Source organism: Saccostrea cucullata, unplaced genomic scaffold, assembly GCF_032062105.1.
Source record: "Saccostrea cucullata isolate Sc308-1 unplaced genomic scaffold, CSIRO_AGI_Scuc_v1 ctg568, whole genome shotgun sequence".
Lineage (NCBI taxonomy): Eukaryota > Metazoa > Mollusca > Bivalvia > Ostreida > Ostreidae > Saccostrea > Saccostrea cuccullata.
Window position 1 is genome coordinate 167,703 of NW_026933360.1, and position 21,121 is coordinate 188,823.

The 21,121-nt window shown below is 33.7% G+C and overlaps 2 protein-coding genes across 2 annotated transcripts in view; one reads left to right on the plus strand and one right to left on the minus strand.

The window, feature by feature from the left end:
• LOC134238092 (uncharacterized) overlaps window positions 1–21,121 on the minus strand; it is a 381,131-nt gene that overhangs the window by 92,936 nt on the left and 267,074 nt on the right. The gene's annotated exons all lie outside the window — the stretch shown is intronic.
• Window positions 1–21,121, plus strand: part of LOC134238093 (cleavage and polyadenylation specificity factor subunit 2-like) — an 82,595-nt gene that overhangs the window by 39,409 nt on the left and 22,065 nt on the right. The window contains exons 9-10 of the mRNA XM_062720219.1: window positions 11,446–11,613; window positions 15,938–16,041. Of these exons, the coding sequence (XP_062576203.1) occupies window positions 11,446–11,613; window positions 15,938–16,041 (272 nt within the window). The remainder of the gene's footprint in view (window positions 1–11,445; window positions 11,614–15,937; window positions 16,042–21,121) is intronic.

Sequence of the window (21,121 nt, forward strand, 5' to 3'; positions counted from 1 at the left end):
TGAGCTTTGTGTCCTGTGGTCTTGTTGTATTAAGCACTGACTAGAGCAGACTGCAAAGGAAGGACAACCCAGGCTGTTTCTTACTTTAAGAGAAGCAATGGAAACTGTAATATGAACTCAATGTTTCATATATCAAGCTAATTTATAAAAGAAATTGTTTTTTCTCAGTGGTTTGGCAATAACAAATTTGATGTTTCCTATCATAAAGCCTTTCATCCCAATACTAAGAACAAATAGTTAAATTGATCTCCATGGCCCCACTCTGTACATGATCAGTATCAAAATGTGTTGGCCGTGTCTTCTTTTATCTTTTAGTCGAATAATGTCTGACCTTCCAAACTTTTTAGCTCACCTGAGCCAAAGGCTCAAGTGGGGTTTTCTGATCAAAATTTGTCCATAGTCTATTGTCAGCATTGCTGTCATTACGTCTTTGATCTCCAGAGCTATTTTGCCACTTTCATCCAAAGAACAAGGTTCACTTTTGCCTTATTTTGCCCTGTGAATTTCTGAAAAACTGAAACTACATAATTTTAGTGAACAATGCATTGAATATCACTTAGATCTTTGGTGACTGCATATCTATCAAAAATGACGTAATTTTCTGGCTAGTCAATGCATTATGATGTCACGAAATGTGTCAATTTCCTCATACCGTATAATCCCTATTAACCGCCCCGGGCGCTTGGAAAATTGCAGAAAGGGGGCAGTTATTTTGGTATTCTCTTTGTGATATTTAATGTCAAATTTTAAATTTAACTTCAAGAAATCTTTTGAAAAAAAAAATAAATGCAAGGAAGCACTAAAATAATGTCTAACTTTACTTAAAGTGAAGATAATCCACCCAAATTATGCTAAATCATTCATTTTCCACTAAGAAATTGGAAAATAGACATGTTTCATTTTCACTTTCTTCAATTTTTTGATACCATTCTTGTTGATTTTAATCACTGTACAGGGTGCCCTTATTTCCTGACAATTGAAAAAGACCTAAGGGGGCACTAATAGGGGCAGGGGCAGTTAATAGGGATTATATGGTTTTCTGAAAAAGTCTACAAAAACGGCCAATTTTTAAATCATTTTCGATATTTAATATAGAGCAAAACCTTTGATCTAAAATATGCAACTAGTAATTGATAGAACTTTTTCTGAGGATTAAAAAACATGTTTTATTTTTTAGATCAGAGAGTGTGCTCATATTATTTTTCTTCACTGAAAGTACTCAATTATACCTGCTTTCCTAAAAATTCAAGTACTGGTACATTGCAATTTCATAAAGCCAGTTCTCCAAGGCCTTGACTTTTACGAGAAAATTTTTTATAAATAGGATATGAAAGCACTAAGTCTCTATTTTATTGTAAAGCTTCAAATAGAAAATCAAGTGTTGATCAATCAATTGTATGGCCTCAACACAATAGACAATAAAAGTTTACACAGGAAATCATACAAAAAAAAAAATCTTTAAAAATCTTCTCCAAGGAGTACCAAATTCATGCTTACTAATATTTTGTTTAAAGTTTGTTTAAATAATAATGTCTTATAAGACTGGAACTACAATGCAAAAATATACATCGGATCCCTATATCGCTTATTTTTCGTGTATGCAAATAAAAATTTTACATTAGAATATATAGGAAAAAGAATCTGCAGCTAATGAACAAAAGGGGCAACAGTCACTCAGGTGAGTGTTGTGACCCCTGTGCCTCAGTTCCTATTAAAAAAAAATAGCTCACCTGAGCGGAGAAGGCTCAAGTTTGAGCTTTTCAATGGGCAATAAAAATCACATTTTGTCTAATGAACAAAAGGGGCAACAGTCACTCGTCGTCCGTCCGTCCGTCCGTCCGTCTGTCTGTCTGTCTGTCCGTCTGTAAACTTTTCACATTTTCGACTTCTTCTCAAGAACCACTGGGGGCCAATTTTGACCAAACTTGGTACAAAGCATCCTTGGGTAAAGGGGAATCCAAATTGTTAAAATGAAGGGACATATCCCCTCGCAAGGGGAGATAATCAAGAAAAGACAAAAATAGGGTTGGGTCATTAAAAAATCTTCTTCTCAAGAACCACTGGGCCAGTAAAGCTGAAAATTAGGTGGAAGCATCCTGGGATAGTGTAGATTCTAAATTGTTCAAATCATGACCCCCGGGGGAAGGGCGGGGCCACAATGGGGAATCAAAGTTTTATATAGAAATATATAGGAAAAATCTTTGAAAATCTTCTTCTCAAGAACCACTGGGCCAGAAAATCTGAAACTTATGTGGAAGCATCCTGGTATAGTGTAGATTCTAAATTGTTCACATCATGACCCCCGGGGGAAGGGCGGGGCCACAATGGGGAATCAAAGTTTTACATAGAAATATATAGGAAAAATCTTTGAAAATCTTCTTCTCAAGAACCACTGGGCCAGAAAAGCTGAAACTTATGTGGAAGCATCCTGGAATAATGTAGATTCTAATTTGTTCAAATCATGACCCCCGAGGGAAGGGCGGGGCCACAATGGGGAATCAAAGTTTTATATAGAAGTATATAGGACAAATCTTTAAAAATCTTCTTCTCAAGAACGACTGGGCCAGAAAAGCTGAAACTTATGTGGAAGCATCCTGGTATAGTGTAGATTCTAAATTGTTCAAATCATGACCCCCGGGGGAAGGGCGGGGCCACAATGGGGTATCAAAGTTTTACATAGAAAGATATAGGAAAAATCTTTGAAAATCTTCTTCTCAAGAACCACTGGGCCAGAAAAGCAGAAACTTATGTGGAAGCATCCTTGCGTAGTGTAGATTCTAAATTGTTTAAATCATGACCCCCCGGGGGAAGGGCGGGGCCACAATGGGGAATCAAAGTTTTATATAGAAAGATATAGGAAAAATCTTTGAAAATCTTCTTCTCAAGAACCACTGGGCCAGAAAAAGTTAAGCTTATGTGGAAGCATTCTTTGGTAGTGTAAATTCTAAATTGTAGGAATCATGACCCCCGGGGGAAGGGCGGGGCCATTATAGGGAATCAAAGTTTTACATAGAAATATATAGGAAAAATCTTTGAAAATCTTCTTCTCAGGAACCACTGGGCCAAAAAAGCTGAAACATATGTGCCCATGGAAAGTTCATGGGTAGTGTAGATTTCAAAATGTCTAAATTATGATCAGTGCGGTAGGGTGGGGATGCATTATGTATAACAAGGGGGAAATCTGGTAAAGAACAGAATGGTCAAAGCTTCTCAGGTGAGCGATGTGGCCCATGGGCCTCTTGTTATTAGCTTAGTTTTAAGAAAAGTATTCAAGATCTTTACATTGATTTTTCAATATGACATTGACTTGGTTTTCTACTGGGCTCATATTTATTCTATACAACATCATACAAGGTTATGTCTTGTTGAGTGAAGTGGGACTGTGCCAGATTAATATGACTTACACCTTTCTGTTGACCTTATTGTTCAAATGTATTTCTTTTCAAAATATAAATAAGTTATAAGCTTGGAATGATTTTCTACATTGATACACTTTGGCAAGAGCATTTCATAATCAGTTTTGTTTTTATTGCATGTTTTATCCAGGATCATCGGAAAAAATTCACTTAAATCTGCTGCAAAGTATCTTAATTATAGTAAAGGGTATATAGTTTTCCACACTTTGTTTTCTAAATGCTCCAATTTTGTTCTAAATGCTTTCCAATGTTGAACAAAATATATGGAGATAACAAACACTATTCAAGCTCAAAAGTCCATTTAACAATACAAAATAGGAGCAGAGCAAACATGGACCTCTAAAACATCAGAGGTGGGATCAAGTGCCATGGAGAATTGAGCATCCCCTTCCTACCAGTTACACCCACGAGTGCTCCTTGTCATGTTCAGGAAAGAACGGAAAAATCTGTTGACAATTCAGTGTGTAAATAAAGAGCAAACAATTAGTATGAAAAACATCAATCAGCATTTGACTCAATGATAAATTGTATTTGCTGAAAGAACTGATTTTTGTATTTGCTGAAAAGATCTGATTTTTGGTATGTAAGTACTTTTGTGATTGAGTTACAGATCAACTTTCAGGGGTGTGCAATTAGCATCGCCCGATGCCCGGGGCTACCATTTTTTGGGGTCGGGCTAGTGATTTTCTGCATGGAGGTAGCCCATCGGGCTAGTAAAAATTATAACTACACACGCAATACATGAAAAGCACAACTGGTATTTCCACCAGTTTTTAGCTATTTAATTCCCAACCAGTGAATATTTTCCAGACAACATGCTCCAACTGTCAATAAATCTCAATAATCTTATCTGTTTTGCAGTATTACCTTACTTGTTTACTTCCAAAAACGATCGTTTTTTTCTTAACCCAAATTTCCTCCATTCCTCGTTTATGGTAAATACATGCAGATATCTCATTAAAATATTTACGATCACTCAATTCACTGACAAATGAGTGTTTTGTGACACACATAAAATATATTTCTAGTGTATTTAATGATTATACATGAAAACAAAATGAATTTAATTTCATTCTAAATGAGGTGCTGCTAGTGCAATGTTCAGAAAAAAGGAAGACAATTTATTTAAATTCATTTTAATTTTCTTTCATGATAATTTAAAAATGATTTTAGAATTTAATAGTGAGAATCATACATTAATTTTAAAAAGAATTACCTCAGTACCATGACTTTTTCAACAATTAATTTCATTTTGTTTAAATATTTGCCCCTATATTAAAATTTGGGCTAGTAACTTTTTATTTGGGGCTAGTAACTTTATAGCTGCCACTAGCCCGTGGGCTAGTAATAAATTTTTCTAATTGCACACCCCTGAACTTTGCATTACATTCTTTTTTGATGACTTTTGAGAGGATAGATAATTATATTCAATATATATTACATCCGGCTGTGTACTCTACTAATTAACACCTTTAGGATATCAGCTTCTTTCAAATCAAGTACATTGCCAAACGTCTTTTGTATGCTAACATTTTTTAAAATTAGTTTTATATTTCATTGGATATTGGATATCATTAAAAATAAATGTAAAAATTGCACAAAAAAACTTGTACTTCATAGGTCCTGTAATGGAAATCTATCTTAAGTTAATGGAATCAAAGGGCAAAACACACCCATCATTTAATAAAAGTAGTCAGGAAAATGATGTTCTCTGAAAATATGGAATTGAGTCTGCAATTTTGTTGAAGACATCAAAGTAAACTATGTTTTACTGAGAAAAGTTATCAGATTTTGGCTTCTTAATCCATATTAAATGTTTGGTACACATGTACAACATGCACAAGAAAACCACTCCCTTACACATTAAGATTACATATAAATGGTTTTTGAGAGAAAGAGCAGTGAATGACCTTAGGGTTGAAAGTAAATAGTGCATGATCATCGATAAAGAAATGTGTTATTCTTTAAAAAAGAAAAATATTTAATGATAATTTCTTAACAAGATAATGAAAACATCTTAGTTTTTAAAGATCATATATTTCAAGAATGTTGAACTATACTTTAACTAATTTACCTAAATATGATGCATCATCATTTTTTTGTCCCCTGTTTTTACTGAAAGTGGAGGGATATTAATTTTGGTTGTCTGTTCCTCTGGCAGTCCATCTGTCTTTCTGTCTGCACACTTCATTTTCTGCACAATATCTCAAAAAGCCTTTAAGCTTTTGCAATGAAATTTTACATTAAAACTTTTTTGGCCTAAGGAAGACCCCTTTAGATTTTAAGGTCAAAAGTTAAGATTCTATTTGTTCTATTTGTGTGTAAAAATACCATTTGCAAGCAATATCTCAAGAAGCTTTTGAGGTTTTGCAATGGAATTTTAAACTATAACTCCCAATGGCCCCACCCCTTCTAAAAGTATCCCACAGATTAAATTTCAAGGTCTTGATGAGTAACTCTAATGAAAACCATAATTTGGCTGTACATGAGCTTTATATAATCAATCTGTATACAGGCAACTTAGCCACATATGATCCTCATATGAAAGGCAATGCATATGAGAATCATATGTGGCTAAATTGCCTATGTACCTCTTGTTCTCAACAAACAAGGTGTGACATACAGGCAAATAGATGCCGAGTAAAATTTTGCAGACAACACAAAAGAAATGTTGCTTTATGAAAAAAGTTGGTCCATGTACTTGTAATGAACTCGTAGTCCAGAAAATACTGTGATTTATAAGAATATGTATATGTGAATTTATATTGACTTCAGAGTTACTAACACCGAAAGGAATACTCATGGTTCCTTTTTGTGACAATACGGCATTTTAACTCAGCTTGACTACCACAAAATGTAAGCTGTTAACAACTTCAAGTAAAAGTGACTATAGAGCTTTATATGGTTTAAATGTAGGAGAAAGACACGAATTCTGCCTTATAATCTTCACTGGTGTCTCTGTTCTTTTGTCCCTAGAGTGTATCATCACATGTTTAGATGGAGTGAGTGCCCCTTTAAGTTATAGGCATCTGGTGTGAATGAATGTCTCCTGTGACCATTTATTTTGAGGCAGTATATTCACCCTCTACTCCTGGTAACATATTGGCAATGATTTCTACAACCTTTCTCTATAGCTATCTGAATTGCCTACATTTACAGAGATTTTGACTACAGGGACTAACATTGTTGTAAAAAGAGGGCCTCATTTATTTAACCATGTCTCTGCAGTATATGTTACACTTTATGTACTTGTGCCTACTTAGTATTGGAGAGGAAAACAGGCTTTGCAATTGACATGTTGGCAGTGTTAAAGATTCAACCTCTAAGCTATAGCATTACCTTCTATGAGGGATAATTTCTGGCATACATGAAAAAAAGTTAGAATTCAGTCATAGCCTGTATAAATGCAAGGTAATTTAACCCAATTTTACTTGTTTTTTGTATTCTGCCCCCCCCCCCCCCTCCCCCCTATGATATATAAGGAAAGAAGTTAGGGCTTTTTCTCAAGTTTCTTTTTCAATTTTGCTTTTTATATTAAAAGCAAATCTGATATGTGACTTGCAACTTGTAGATCTGAAAGTATTAATGTTCTTGATCTTGCTATTATGGGTGAGTAAAATTCAAGAGGTTTCTTTTCTTCCAAAGTACCTATTATTGGTAGAAATTGCAATCAAGAGATAACCATATTTGTACAAATAAACAAAATTTTGAAAGTTGCCAGTTTGAAAAGTAGTTGCATGTTTTTCATACTTGTAGGATATTCATAAATAGTATAATATATATAAGTATATATAGGTAGGAGTTTTGCAAAGGAACATATTTAATAAATCATAATCTATTTTTGAGACACATTACTGTTCTCTTTGATATGTTTTTAATATATATACAGTCTGTAGGAGTTAGACATTACAGACAGTCCAGGGGAACTTTATATTCTGAATGTTATTTCATTTATTTAATATTATTATGCCCCCTTTGAAGAAGGGAGAGCATATTGCTTTTCTGCTGTCTGTTGGTGGGTTTGTCAGTCTGTCTGTCGGTCCACCAACAGTTTCCTTTCATTTTCTTTGCAGAGGTTGCACATACTGAAATGAAATTTGGTATACAAATTTTTCATGAAAATATCTAGGTCAAGTTTTATTAGGTCACCTGAGTAAACTCAGGTGACCTATTGGTATCTGTTTTCGTTCGTCGTCGTGTGGTGTGAATCGTGCGTCGTGTGTTAACATTTGAACTGTTGAACATTTTTAGCTTCTTCTCTGCAACCACGCAACCAATTTCCACCAAATTGGCATAAAGCATCTATAGGTGAAGGGGAACAAAAATTGTGAATTTCATGGTACCTGCCCCCCTGGGGCCTGAGGGGTGGGGCCAAAACCACTGAAATTAATGCAATCTTTAAAAATCTTCTTCTTTACTCCTGGACGTCAAGCAGTCAAACTGTTAGCACGAATGTTATGACCATTGAGTCCTCTACCAAAATTGTGAGATTCATGGCCCCAGGGTAAGGGGTTCTAGTGCTATGATGGGGCTCTATTGATTATTATGAAAATGCATTATTTCTATAAAAATCTTCTTCTCTGCTCCTGGGTATTAAACAAAGTAAGTATATAGTTATGGTAAGCAAGAATGCCTCTTCCAGAATTGTGAATTTTATGGCCCCAGGATCAGGGGTTCTGGAATTAGGGCGGGGCTCTATTGATTATATAGTGAAAATGTAGAAATTTTTTGAAAATCTTCTTCTCTGCTCCTGGGTATTAAATAAACTAACTAAGTACATAGTTATGATGAATAAGAATGCCTCTTGCAAAATTGTGAATTTTATGGCCCCAGGGTCAGGGGTTCTGGTATTAGGGTGGGGCTCTATTGATTATATAGTGAAAATACATTAATTCTTTGAAATTCTTCTTCTCTGCTCCTTGGTATTATACAAACTAACGAAGTACATAGTTATGATGAGTAAGAATGCCTCTTCCAAAATTGTGAATTTTATGGCCCCAGGGTCAGGAGTTCTGGTGTTAGGGTGGGGGCTCTATTGATTATATAGTGAAAATGTAGAAATTCTTTGAAAATCTTCTTCTCTTCTCCAGGTTATAAACAAACTAACCAAATATATAGTTATGGTAAGGAAAAATGCCTCTTCCAAAATTGTGAATTTTATGGCCCCAGGGTCAGGGGTTCTGGTGTAAGGGCAGGGCTCTATTGATTATATAGTGAAAATACATTAATTCTTTGAAAATCTTTTTCTCTGCTCCTGTGTATTAAACAAACTAACTAAGTATATAGCTATGATGAGCAAGAATGCCATTTCCAAAATTGTGAATTTTATGGCCCCAGGGTCAGGGGTTCTGGTGTAAAGGCTGGTCTCTATTGATTATATAGTGAAAATACATTAAATCTTTGAAAATTTTCTTCTCTGCTCCTGGGTATTAAGCAGATGAACTACCTATATAGCTATGATGAGCAAGGGCCATTCTTCCTGAATTGTGAATTTCAAGGCCCCTGGGTCAGGGGTACCATAGAGGGGGTGGGTGGGCTCTACTTATATATTGGAAATGAATTAGTTGATTGAAATCTGTTCATTGGTATTAATGAAACATTTTTGATAAGCAAGGGTACCTTTTCCAAAATTGTGAAATGTGTGGACAAAGGGTCAGGGGTTCATGTGTGGTAGTGGCACTACTGATTATTGCTGAATATTACTGAGTAGTCGAAATTTTTTTGTTCCCCTACTCTGTCTTTGTATATTAAGTAACCAAAGTAAGCATGGTAAGTGTATAGTTATGAGAAACAATGGTGCCTCTTTCAAAATTGTGAATGCCATGAAGTCTAGTTTAAAACATGAACCAAATTCAATCATTGGAAAGTTGTTGCATGATGTCAGGTGACCTATAAGGCCCATGGGCCTCTTGTTTAGGATATGATCAAGCAATTTTTGACAAAGCTATGCCCCTTCCTTCACCTAATGATCAGCACTTTGGGAGAACTTTCAGCAAGTTGTGGAGCCTTCAAATGAGACCTTAAAAACAGCTTTGAAGGCCCTGTGGCATGGAAAACATTGGCATGAGAAAGTATCTTCACTGCTCAATGGCCCTGGGTGCCAAGTAAAGGTCTAAATTTGAAACTCTTCACTGGTATAAGGTGACATCTCTAAATGCCATTAAGTGAAAAATTCTTACAAAATGGGATGATCTTTTACTTCCTTCTGTTCTAAGTTAAGAGTGTATTATCATATATATCACTTATCTTCACAAAGCATCCCTGGTTGAAGGGAAAGTGATTAAACTAAAAGTGATTTTCATCACTTATTGTATTCTCCTACATGTATTACAAGAGAGACTCAATTTGATTGGCTGCCAAATTGAACTAAATACATGTAGCACAATTCTTTATTAGACATAAGTAAGCCGTGTGGGATATGAATTTTATTCAATATTCACTTAACCTAGAAACAGAATAAATGATGGCTATATGTGATGTTTTATGAGAATATAAGGCTGGAATTGGTACTGTAAATCAAGATGTCTGAGCTTATAGAATGTTGACATTAGAAATTCTAGTGCATATCAGTGCAGATATATAAAAAATGTGGCATCAGTTTACACCAAAAAAGGTCAATTTTCTTTGTTGTGATGTCTTTATATAAAAAAGTATATTATTCTTTTTCATGCCCCCCTTCGAAGAAGGGAGGGCATATTGCTTTGCTGCTGTCGGTCCATTTAGTTTCCGTTCATTTTCTTCACAACGATTGCACATACTGAAATGAAATTTGGTATACAGATTTATCAGATGAATATCTAGGTCAAGTTGTGTTTTGGGTACAATCATGCCATTTTGAACAGAGTTGTGCCCCTTGGACTTGAAAAAATTCCAAATTCCAATTATTTGCAGTTTCCATTAATTTTCTTCGCAGAGGTTGCACATACTGAAATGAAATTTCATATACACAATTATCAGATGAATATCTAGGTCAAGTTCTGTTTTGGGTATGATCACGCCATTTTGGACAGAGTTATGCCCCCTTGGACTTGGAAAAATTCCAATTTAAGGGAGGGGGGCATAAGTGTTTTACAAACATCTCTTGTTTAAAATGAATCACAGTGACTATCAGCAAAGCTGAAGAAACAATTGGTCCTTTTCCCTCCATGTAGCAATTCAAAAATATGACACTGGGTGGGGCATTAAAGAAATAGATATTTCTATATTTAGAATTCTACTTAGAATTTACAGAGAATCTGAATCCTCAAAATCTTTCATTTTGTAATGATTTATCAAGTTTGTCCATCATTAAAGATTGGTTACAATCAGAGGTATTTGTTTTTATCATTAAAATTAAAAAAAAAAACAAAAAACAGGAATTCTCAAAGTAAGCAAAGGTGATGTATTGTCAAACTGATCTGCCTATATGAGAACCATCACATGTTTTGTAGATTTCATGCTGTTTCTGTGTAATGCCACAGCAGAATTCTCAGCATGAGTAGGAGATTTTATAAACAGAGTGTTATTATTTAATCGACTTTAATCACGAGTTTTTAAGGTACATGCTATAATAGTGTTGAATAAAAAATAAGTCTTACATTTTTAAGAGGACATGATTTAATGATCCTTCATGCCAGCATATTCCAAGGTGAGCTAATGCTTCATGATGAATAAAAGTATGAGGTTTTGTAGTTCAATTGTGCCTCAAGAATTCTCAGAAATTAAATTCATATCTAATCTTAATATTGGCATTATTTATCTGATGGCAAGCTAATTTTTTTTTAATTTTCAAAACTTCTGTGGTCACCACACAAATGTAGTAGGGAGCAAGATTCATTCACATAGCCAGAGGTTTAAACTGCAAACAAATTCTATTTAATCAAATTTTGCAGTAGTCCAAAATTTCCTCTCTACTCAGGACTTTTATAACTGGAACTTTCAGAACTTCTATAATTGTAATTTTCAGGACTTCTTTAGTTTGTAACTTTAAGCACTTCTATAATTGTGAACATCAGGACTTGTATAACTGTTAACTACTCTTGTATTGCAGGTGGTTTTGGCAAGTGTTCCAGATCTGCAGTGTGGATTTTCCCGAGACTTGTTTTTAGCCTGGTGTGGTAGTCCTAAAAATAGCATCATCCTGACCAACCGGACCTCTCCAGGAACTCTGGCAAGATGGCTGATAGACAACCCAGAAAACAAGACCGTTACCATGGATGTAAGACATGTGTCACCCACACTCTGGTGACATCTAGTAAGACCTGAGCATTATAAACTAAGCTTGAGGTCTACCTGAGGCTTTTAGTACTTTTGTTGTATAATTTGTGGTTTAACATAGGTCACCAACTTTGAGAAAGGTATTTATCTTGTGAATCAGACTATGGACATTTAGATTTTGAGATTATTAGGGTTACCTCCTGTAGATTTGTAAGTTTGATGAGAAAAGAAAATGTCACTAAAGTCTGGAATAAAAAGTACAGTGTGTCAGATGGATAAAAGTCAGTCTGAAGAAATTTACATACAGAGAAATTTTTAAATTTCAGCTGGGCCAATAGCTAGACTTAACACTTTCGAAACTGATATCTAGCACCTTTATGTCTATTTGCTGATTGTCATGTCTGTCTATAAACTTTCTTTATTTTCACTTTTTCAACCAGGCCAATTTCAGCCAAATTGGCAAAATCAATATTGTGCAATGTGCATACATATATGTTGGCAATATCTGAAAATCTAAGAGGCAGACAGTGTCATGTAATTCAAGTTAATTAAAATCATTGTGCTTTGTCCATTACTAGGATTGTAATTCTGATCAGATTTGTTTTTCAAACCATTATCTTAACCATGAACTAGAATTAAAGTATAGTAAGTTTTACAAGCTAGGGCATACATGTAAAAGGAAAGCGACAATATTTAAAAATGGGTTGCTTAAAAAGTTTTCAAAGAAGATCTCTTCCCAAGTTGCCTTCAAGCCATATGGTGATTAAACTTGCACGGATGACTGGATAACAAAGCTATGGATGCTCATTCAGAAAAATGCATTGGATGCCTGGATCTGACCTGCATTTTTCCAGTGACCATTTTAAGCTCACCTGTACAAAGTCAAGAAATGCTTATCTTTATCCTGTGTTGTTATCAGTGTTTGTATTGGTGTCCTGGGTAAAGTTTTAGGTGCAAGTCCATTCTCATGAAACTATAAGCCTTAAACTATAAGCCTTACCTGGACCTAACTCTTGAATGTTGCATGAAAGAATGGCCAATACCTGACATGCTTTGGATGCAGGATCCAACATATATATATTTCAAATGAGTGATTAGAACCAAGCTAACTTGAATGAAGTCTCTAGAGATGAACACTCCCATCCTTGTTTTGGATGCTGGATCTGACATTTTCCAGATGAGGGACCAGGTAGGTTAAAATTTTTGGAGTAGGTCAATTTCCAAGTAACTATAAAGCCCTTAAAAACCAAACTTGCACAGATCTCAGAATGAATGTTGCCTAGCTAATTTTGAAGAAAAAAATCGATGTGATAATTCCTTTACTTATACGTAACAGTTGTTCAATTGAGCTTCATAATATTTGATTATAGTGAAACTTGTGGAATCAGGATATTGTGTAATCCAAACTCTTGTTAAATACATACAATGTTAAAGTCCATTTTAGTAAATTAATCTGTGGTCTTATCCAGAATTTTGTCTAATCTGACCATTTTCTTTGCAACAAGTGGTGTATGAATTAGACAAGTTTTTACTTATGTTTAATCTAATATGTTTCAAGCACATAAACATGAGTAATGTTTCAGGAACTTAATGTGAACATAAGTAAAAATTTGTCTATTCTGGACACCACTGGATGCAAAGAAATCAGTTGGATATAACCAGATGTAAAGGTAACTAGAGGCCTTCCTAAACAGACATGAATAGGAAGTTTTACACTCCCAGTCCTGCTTTGGAAGCTGAACTTGGCCTTGATTGATGATTAGGTAGTTTTCATAATAGGTATTAAGTCCTACACAGACCAAATTGTATGGTATGTTATGGAATTCAAATTACCAAGACATTATTTGGTTTTAGACTTTCTGTTAGATATTATGATTTGCCAAGGTGTGTGGTTTACTGTAAATCACTTTTTATTTGCGAGAACTTTATTTTCGCGTAATTACGCAAGACAGTGTGCTCGCGAAAATTTTATTCTCGCATATAATAGTATTCCTTAAGATTATATAGAGCAGAAATCACAAATCGTGAAAATTTTGTCTCGCTAATTAAGAGTCAATGACTATCTCGCGAAAATAAGGTGTCGCGAAAATTTAGTGATCTACAGTAAGTGTTATAGGGGATATAGATTGAAGGTAATAAATGGGGTAAATTGGCTGATGAGCTTATTTTTCTGAGAAAACAAAATCATTTATAAGGTATTAAAACAGCAGGGTTTTCTATTGGGCCATTTAATCTGGTGACTTAGCCAGAGTTAAAAATTAGATCAGTTCCATAGTTCTGCCACAGTAAATCATTTGTCCTTGTTTGGCTTGCACTATTGTCTATCTTCTAGATCCTAGTTGATTTATACTCTTGATCGAGTAGAGTAGCAATTTTTTTCACACTTCCAAGTAATTGCATTATGAGTATGAGTCATCATATTTGTATTGTTACAGTAATCACATTTTCATGTAATGTTAAAAAATTTATGATAGATCCATCAAAAATATTATATTTTGGCTGCAAACTTGGCTTTTTTGTTGCAAATTGAGTTTTAAAAAGACCTTGAATACTAGCACTTTGCTGTTCTGCATACCAGTGGGGTTTAAAATGATGGAGAGCTCTCTAAAAATATGTATGTCAAAAATAAATATTTGAAACAATAAGTCATATTCATTAGCAAAGCCAGTATATAGATCTTCTGTTTATTTAACCGACCTTAAGCTAAAGATAAGAATAACAGAATATCGTTATTTGTCTGACATTGTCTTTCTTTTTTATAGGAAAGAGTGTATTTGACATGTATTGCTCTTTTTTCTCTAAAATATTTTCAGTAGTTTCGATTTCATAAAGGGTATGAATAATTAAAAAGAAATTTTTAACAATGTCATCCATCTAAATGTCAAATTGTTTTTTTTACATGTGATATCTGTCTCAGTCTCTCTCATCAATATTACATTCATGACTTACTATAGCTTTTAGTAGGACCATTACGGTTTTAATGAGTGTTTTATTGACTTCATTCCTTGCATTTATTGATTTGGTTTTATTAAATTTCCCCTATTTCTCACTCTGTTCTCCTTTCCTTTTTCATTTTTTTCTAAAAGTTGATAAAATTCACTTACTTTTTTTCTTTCTTCTTTAATGAAGTTTATCATTAAGATGGGCCAGTATTTTTTTTTTTTCAGCAATTAAAAATTGTTTGATCAAAATTAAAACAGTGGTAGCAGTTTCACAGAAAGTGAGAAGATAGAGCTCATTAGAAACTTTTGTTGTTTTAAGTAAAAAGAGAAAAATCAATGTTATCTAAAAAAGTTTTAATTGAGGAAATGTTTTCAAAGCAATGGATCAGACCTGTCTTGTATTTGGCCAGAATCAAAGAAATTGATGTTTTCTGATTATTAAGCTTTGTGTAAAACAAGATGGCACCTAGGTTCCACATCAGAGATTTACAGTAAATTGAGTAATGGTGTTTACCTGTGTGTCAGGTAGACATATCCTCTGTGACAATTTCTGGAGTCTCTTGTTTGTCTGTTTCTCTGGGATGGTAAAACTGATTTGCTGTGGGCTGAACATCTCTGTACAGTGTGTACTCACCCAATGTTTACATGATCTAGAACCTTGTTTAAATAAGAGACATCTCATGCATGAATCCCTGTTATCTCATTATATTTTATGTTGACTTAATATGGATTATAAACTTTGACTTTATTACATCTACAGGTAGTTGTTTCATCCCATTGGTTTACAGTACAATCAAGGCCCTATGAAAGAACAAAGCATACACTATTTTCTGTACCCTATTGTCTAGTCTGAGTACATAAAACAAATTTATATCACACTAGAAAATCATAAAAATAATAACACAGGAAAATGAAAATCCATAATTGCATGTACCATGTGCATTGAATAACAAATTGAAGGCCAGGATACAAATTAAAGAGTAAATTAATGACTTGTCATTGTTTTAGGAAGTTTGACTTCTCCTAGAAATAGAGATGTTTTACATTAGATGTTTTGGCATGCAGATTGTGTAGTTCCTTTGACATCCTTATTTTTTAAGTGAAAATGAGATGTAAAGATTGAAACTTTCGTAGACACAAAATTAAAAATAACTATGTTTCTCTATATAATGGGTTAGAGAAATTCTGTAGATAATTAAGATAAATGAAAAAGTAAAAGAAAAAAAATGTCTTTTACTAAGCATTGGTGCCAGCTTGTATAACTTTGATATTTGTATGTTTTCATATTTCTTGCTACAAAATAAAATTCCTGACATCTACATATGCAATACAACATGTACTTTGTTGGTGAGTAAACTGATACAATATTTTCTGTTGGTACAGATAAGAAGAAGAGTAAAATTGGAGGGAGCAGAAGTGGAGGAGTATCTCCGTAAAAAGAAAGAGAAAGAGGCAGAGGAACAGAGAATCAAGAATGAACAGAAAAGGTTTGTATCAGGAGGACAGAGATTAAAAAATGAACAGAAGATGTAAATATCAATAGGACAGAGGAACAGAGAATCAAGAATGAACAGAAAAGGTAATCATCAGTAGGACAGATGAACAGAGAATGACGTACGAACAGAAATGATAATATCAGTAGGCAAAAGGCAGAGGATAAAAATTGTATAGTACAGGTATTTATCGTAAGACAAAGAAAGATGAGAATCCAATAATGATAGAGCAAGTCAACTGGGTTAAAAAGAGAGTAGAATGTGAAAAATGGGAGGCAAACACAGAAGGAAAAGAGAACAGGAAGTAAAAAGTAATGCAAAGAAAGCATAGTTTGTTAAGGCGAACATCAGAAAGCAAACAGAACTGAGAGACAAGAAAACGTCAGAAGACAATGAGAGCAGAGAATAAAAAGAAACAGGTAAACATCTGAATGCGTAGAGAACATGGAAACAAGGACAATTGACTAGGTAACCTACCAGTAACAATAAAGCAGGTAATATGAGAAAATTAAAAGAAGATGCAGAGATTCACGAACAATAGAGCAGGTAACATCCTTGTAGAAAGAGAACAGAGCAGGTAAACATCTGAATGCTAACAGACGTCAAGAAATTAATAAAATGGGTAAATTATCTTAACACAAAGAAATGGTTTGTGAATTTAAAAAGTTGCACTCAAAAAATTGAAAAGCATAAAAAAAGGAATGGATATGAAAAAATGAGATGGCAGAGGTAAGAGAATCAAGAGTGAATTTTAAAGATATGTGCATTAGTGGAAAATCAAGAATGAACGAAAGGTCAAAATCAGACAGAGAGACTGCTGGGATTCATCTTATTCAAACTAGAGATAATGTAGATCTAGAGTGTAGGCAGGGGACATTGTAGAGGAATATCTAAAGGTGTGAATCGCCATTTAATTAGATACTAAAGTTGCATTTTAGTGGAAGCAAAATTGGCTACCTGTAAAACTTCAAAAGACAAATATTCTAGATTTTTTTTTTCAGAGATAATTTTAACTACCCAGGTATTTTCAAAACAATCAACGTGAAACCAGCAAAAATTGGCTGTCTGACACTTGATTAATTTCCAATGCTGATAGAGATTTAAATAGTGTATTGAAGAAGACATTGATGATGCATTCTTCGTATTGCCTTGTACATTATAACACTGATTCAGAAGGGTAATATAAGAAATGGAGGTATTGGTCAAATGGAATGTAGTGTGTAGTGGGCTTCATGGATTACTCAAACATGATGTTGTTTCTTAAAGAGAAGCTGTGAAACTTAATGCACTGCAAAGCTTGTATCCCAATCAATAGTTTCAACTTTTAAGCATTAATTGTATTAAAATGAACTAATTTTGACATAAAATCTCTGTCAGTGAACAGAGATCAGCAAAGCTACTCTAACTAACACAGAAAAAAGAGAAAAAATATTAAACTAATAACTCTCTTGCTAAACTGTCCACAACTTAGTTAAAATTCTGCTAAAATATATCCAATAAATCTTCATTGAAAATGTCCAAGGACAAAATAGGCTCTTTATGGTCATTGTTTGTAGTTTCTTTAAGAATGCAATAACTTCTTCAGGAAAAGTCTGATGTATTCCCTTACTAGTACAGATTCCAAAGTATTTGCAAGAAAGTCACAAAATATGTCAATTTTTAGTTCTACTGGTCAAAGACTAGAGGAACTTATGAGATAGTAAGTTGTCCATCATCCATCCATCTAGCTGTCTGTCTGTAAACAATTTTTCAAAGTGCTTCTCCTCCTACTGTTTTGGTCTGATTTCAATATAACATGGCACACAAGTAGTTTACACTACACTTAGATGCATAATTTTTGGCATCAATATTTGATTTCGATAACGGTGTTGTCAATGGTTACTAAACATAGAAGTTTCTTTAGAATACTTTCAAAATGCTACTCCTACTACAGTTTTGATTTTATTTCAATATTACTTGGCACACTAGTAGACTACACTAAGGTACACAATTCTATTATTGCTGCCTATTGCAAAGTTTCAAATTCAAGTGCTTTTCTTTGTTATAAGTATGGACCAGTAGAGCTACAGTCTCATCAGAGACTTCTGGTTTTGATATAACTTCTCTAACTTGCAAATTTTTGTCAAAATAAGTAACACAGAGGTCATAATTAGTAATACAAAGATAAAAAATGTGCATCAATCTATTGCATGCTATTAAAGTACGTACTGCACTTCCGATTTTTTTTTAGATTTAGATTTAATTAATTTTGATTGTCATTCCAAGATGTGACATGGCAGTTTATAGTTATATTGCTATTCATGATATTTCCATCTGTGTCCATGATTTTGTCTAGCTTTTTGTTCAGTTCTTTTGTAGGTGACTTATTCTAATTATGATGTGGTGAATTCTTATATAGGTAGAGTAAGATGTGTAGATGAGATATCCTTAATGTCCTCAGTTTGATTTTTACTGTTCTCTGTATTCTTTACTTTATAATACACTCGAACTCACAATGAACTCAGTCTTTGAAAAATCTGTTTCTTTGAAATGAATTTGGTTTCCCTGAAAACATTGGTACAGCTTCTTTGTAAAAAATACTCATGTAGAATGAAATCAGTTAAATTGAAAAACTAGTTAGTATTAATAATTTTACATAGTTCATCAAAAAGAGTTAAACATTACAAACTTCATTAAGAAAATTGAGATAAATGTTTATTGTGCAGAAAAATATTGAATTTGCACACAAAAAAGAAAAAAAATTGCACATTAAAGAAACCTTGCACCATTCAGGTGTAAAACTAAGCATGGTGCACAACAAAAACTTGAAGTGGTGACCTGTACTTGTTTTGCTCTTTTATTTCTGGGTACGTATGGGCTAACTTCACACAATGTAATGGCCTGGCATGTGTTCGGCAAGCTAGTGCAGCTTATGACTTATCACCACTATCATGCTCAGACATCAATTTTTAATACCGATTAGGAGCTTTGAACTGACAATATCAAAGTGAGAGAAGTTTCTTCTTCCATTTGTCACTGTGAATTGCAAAATTTTAACAGAGTAGAAACTGAACAACTGAAACTATTTTGGTCAGAGACAATGGTTTTTTTTAGAGTTGTTAATATATAAACATTGATTAAGCAAAAAATCACTCTGCAAATATTTGATAGATTAATGCTTGTGACTATGATAATTTTCATGTGAGTTTGTCCAAATATATTATCAACTTATCCATTAACTGTCATAGGAACATGGTTTCAGGATACAGAAAAACAGGGTTATAATGAAATCACTGGGACCTGTGAAATTACTTTGCTATGTCTGTAATATGGAATTTGTAAAATTAATATCATTGAGGATCCAAGAAAACTTCACTATATCCCCGAATTTGCAATATTCATGTTCATACGAAACAGTTTGACTGTAATGTTTTTGTCGTATGTTTTTTTTTTTTAATACCTTTATCTGAATTAATCCACTCTAAAAAATAAAACCCAATACTTGCTCAAATTAGCATTTTTTAACCATATCATAATTTTGTATATAAAGATCGAGACACAAGATTTGACAGTTGCTAGTCTTGGGATTCCATGGTTTGCCTTGGTTCCCATTTAATTTTATTCAATGTCTACACTTTTCCTAATGGTGTTTGAGATCTAACATAAACAATTATTTAAATTTAATTTCTCCCTTCTATTATCTACAGATTTGCTGTATTTTAAACAGCAGTAAACCAAAATGTTCCTTGATACCTAGCAATGAAACGCAGAGCAAAAGAAGTGATAATTTTATGTAGAGGCATCTTGGAATTGCATGTAAAGTCTAGAGAGAACAATTTTGGTACAGTTACTTATCTCTCTAGACTTTCAACATCCTGAAACCAAGCACTTATATTAACTATTACCACTTCATGTGTTTAAAAAATGTCTTTTAAAAAAACACTTCTGGAAGTGATTTTTATGCGCCCGGATCGATAGATCCGAGGTGTATATTGTTTTTGTCCTGTTTGTCTGTTTATCTGTTTGTCTGTCTGTCTGCTGAAAACTTTAACCTTCAACATAACTTTTAAACCTTGAGATATAGAGACTTCATATTTGGTATGCATACTCCACTAATAAAGTTCTTTCAAAAGACGCCAAGATCAATGACCTTGTGACCTTGACTGTGACCTAAATGCTAAAAATAGCTTTTTCAAACTTTTGCCATAACTTTCGAAGCATAGGAGATAGAGACTTCATATTTGGTATGCATACTTCACTAATAAAGCTCATACAAATGACACCAAAGTCATTGACCTTGTGACCTTGACTGTGACCGTAATGCTAAAAGTAGCTATTTTCGAACTTTTGCCATAAATTTTGAACCATAGGAGATATAGACTTCACATTTGGTATTCATACTCCACTACTAATGTTCTTTCAAATAACATTAAAAAATATCAATGACCTTGTGACCTTGACTGTGACCTGTATGCTAAAAATAGTTTTTTGTAACTTTGTTGCCGCCGGGTGCATAGTGTTTCACAAACACATCTTGTTTGTGAAGGGTTTTTGCAAGCACACAATAGTGAAATAAAGATGATGTAAGTGAAAAAGTACATCAATTTGTATCAAGTGACATCAGCAGGTGGCGGATACAGGGTGAAAATTACTTCTTATTACAGCAATATGATGATATTACCTCCAGTCTTTTAATTACAAGATGAGATAGTAGGAAGGGATTGACACATAGCTCAATCCACTTTGTACTATATATATATGTATACAATTTGTCAGAATTGTTTTAACAGTAAAAGGGAGATGCAATTTACATTGTTGTAAAAATAGCATACCATTTGAAGGATATTAGTAGCAGGATTTTTTCAATACTTATATACTGTTAGGGCGTTACACCTAGTAATACTTCACATCCCACATTTTGAATCACTATCAGAAAATAAACACTTAATTTTACTCACTCATCCCTTAGCATTAATTGGTTCACTAGCACCCACTGAACTAAAGTAACTGTAGAGCCATGTGTATTAAAACACCTTTTTTATCAGAAAATTTAACAAATTAAGCAGAAAGTGTGTGATTTTCATGGGAATAAAAT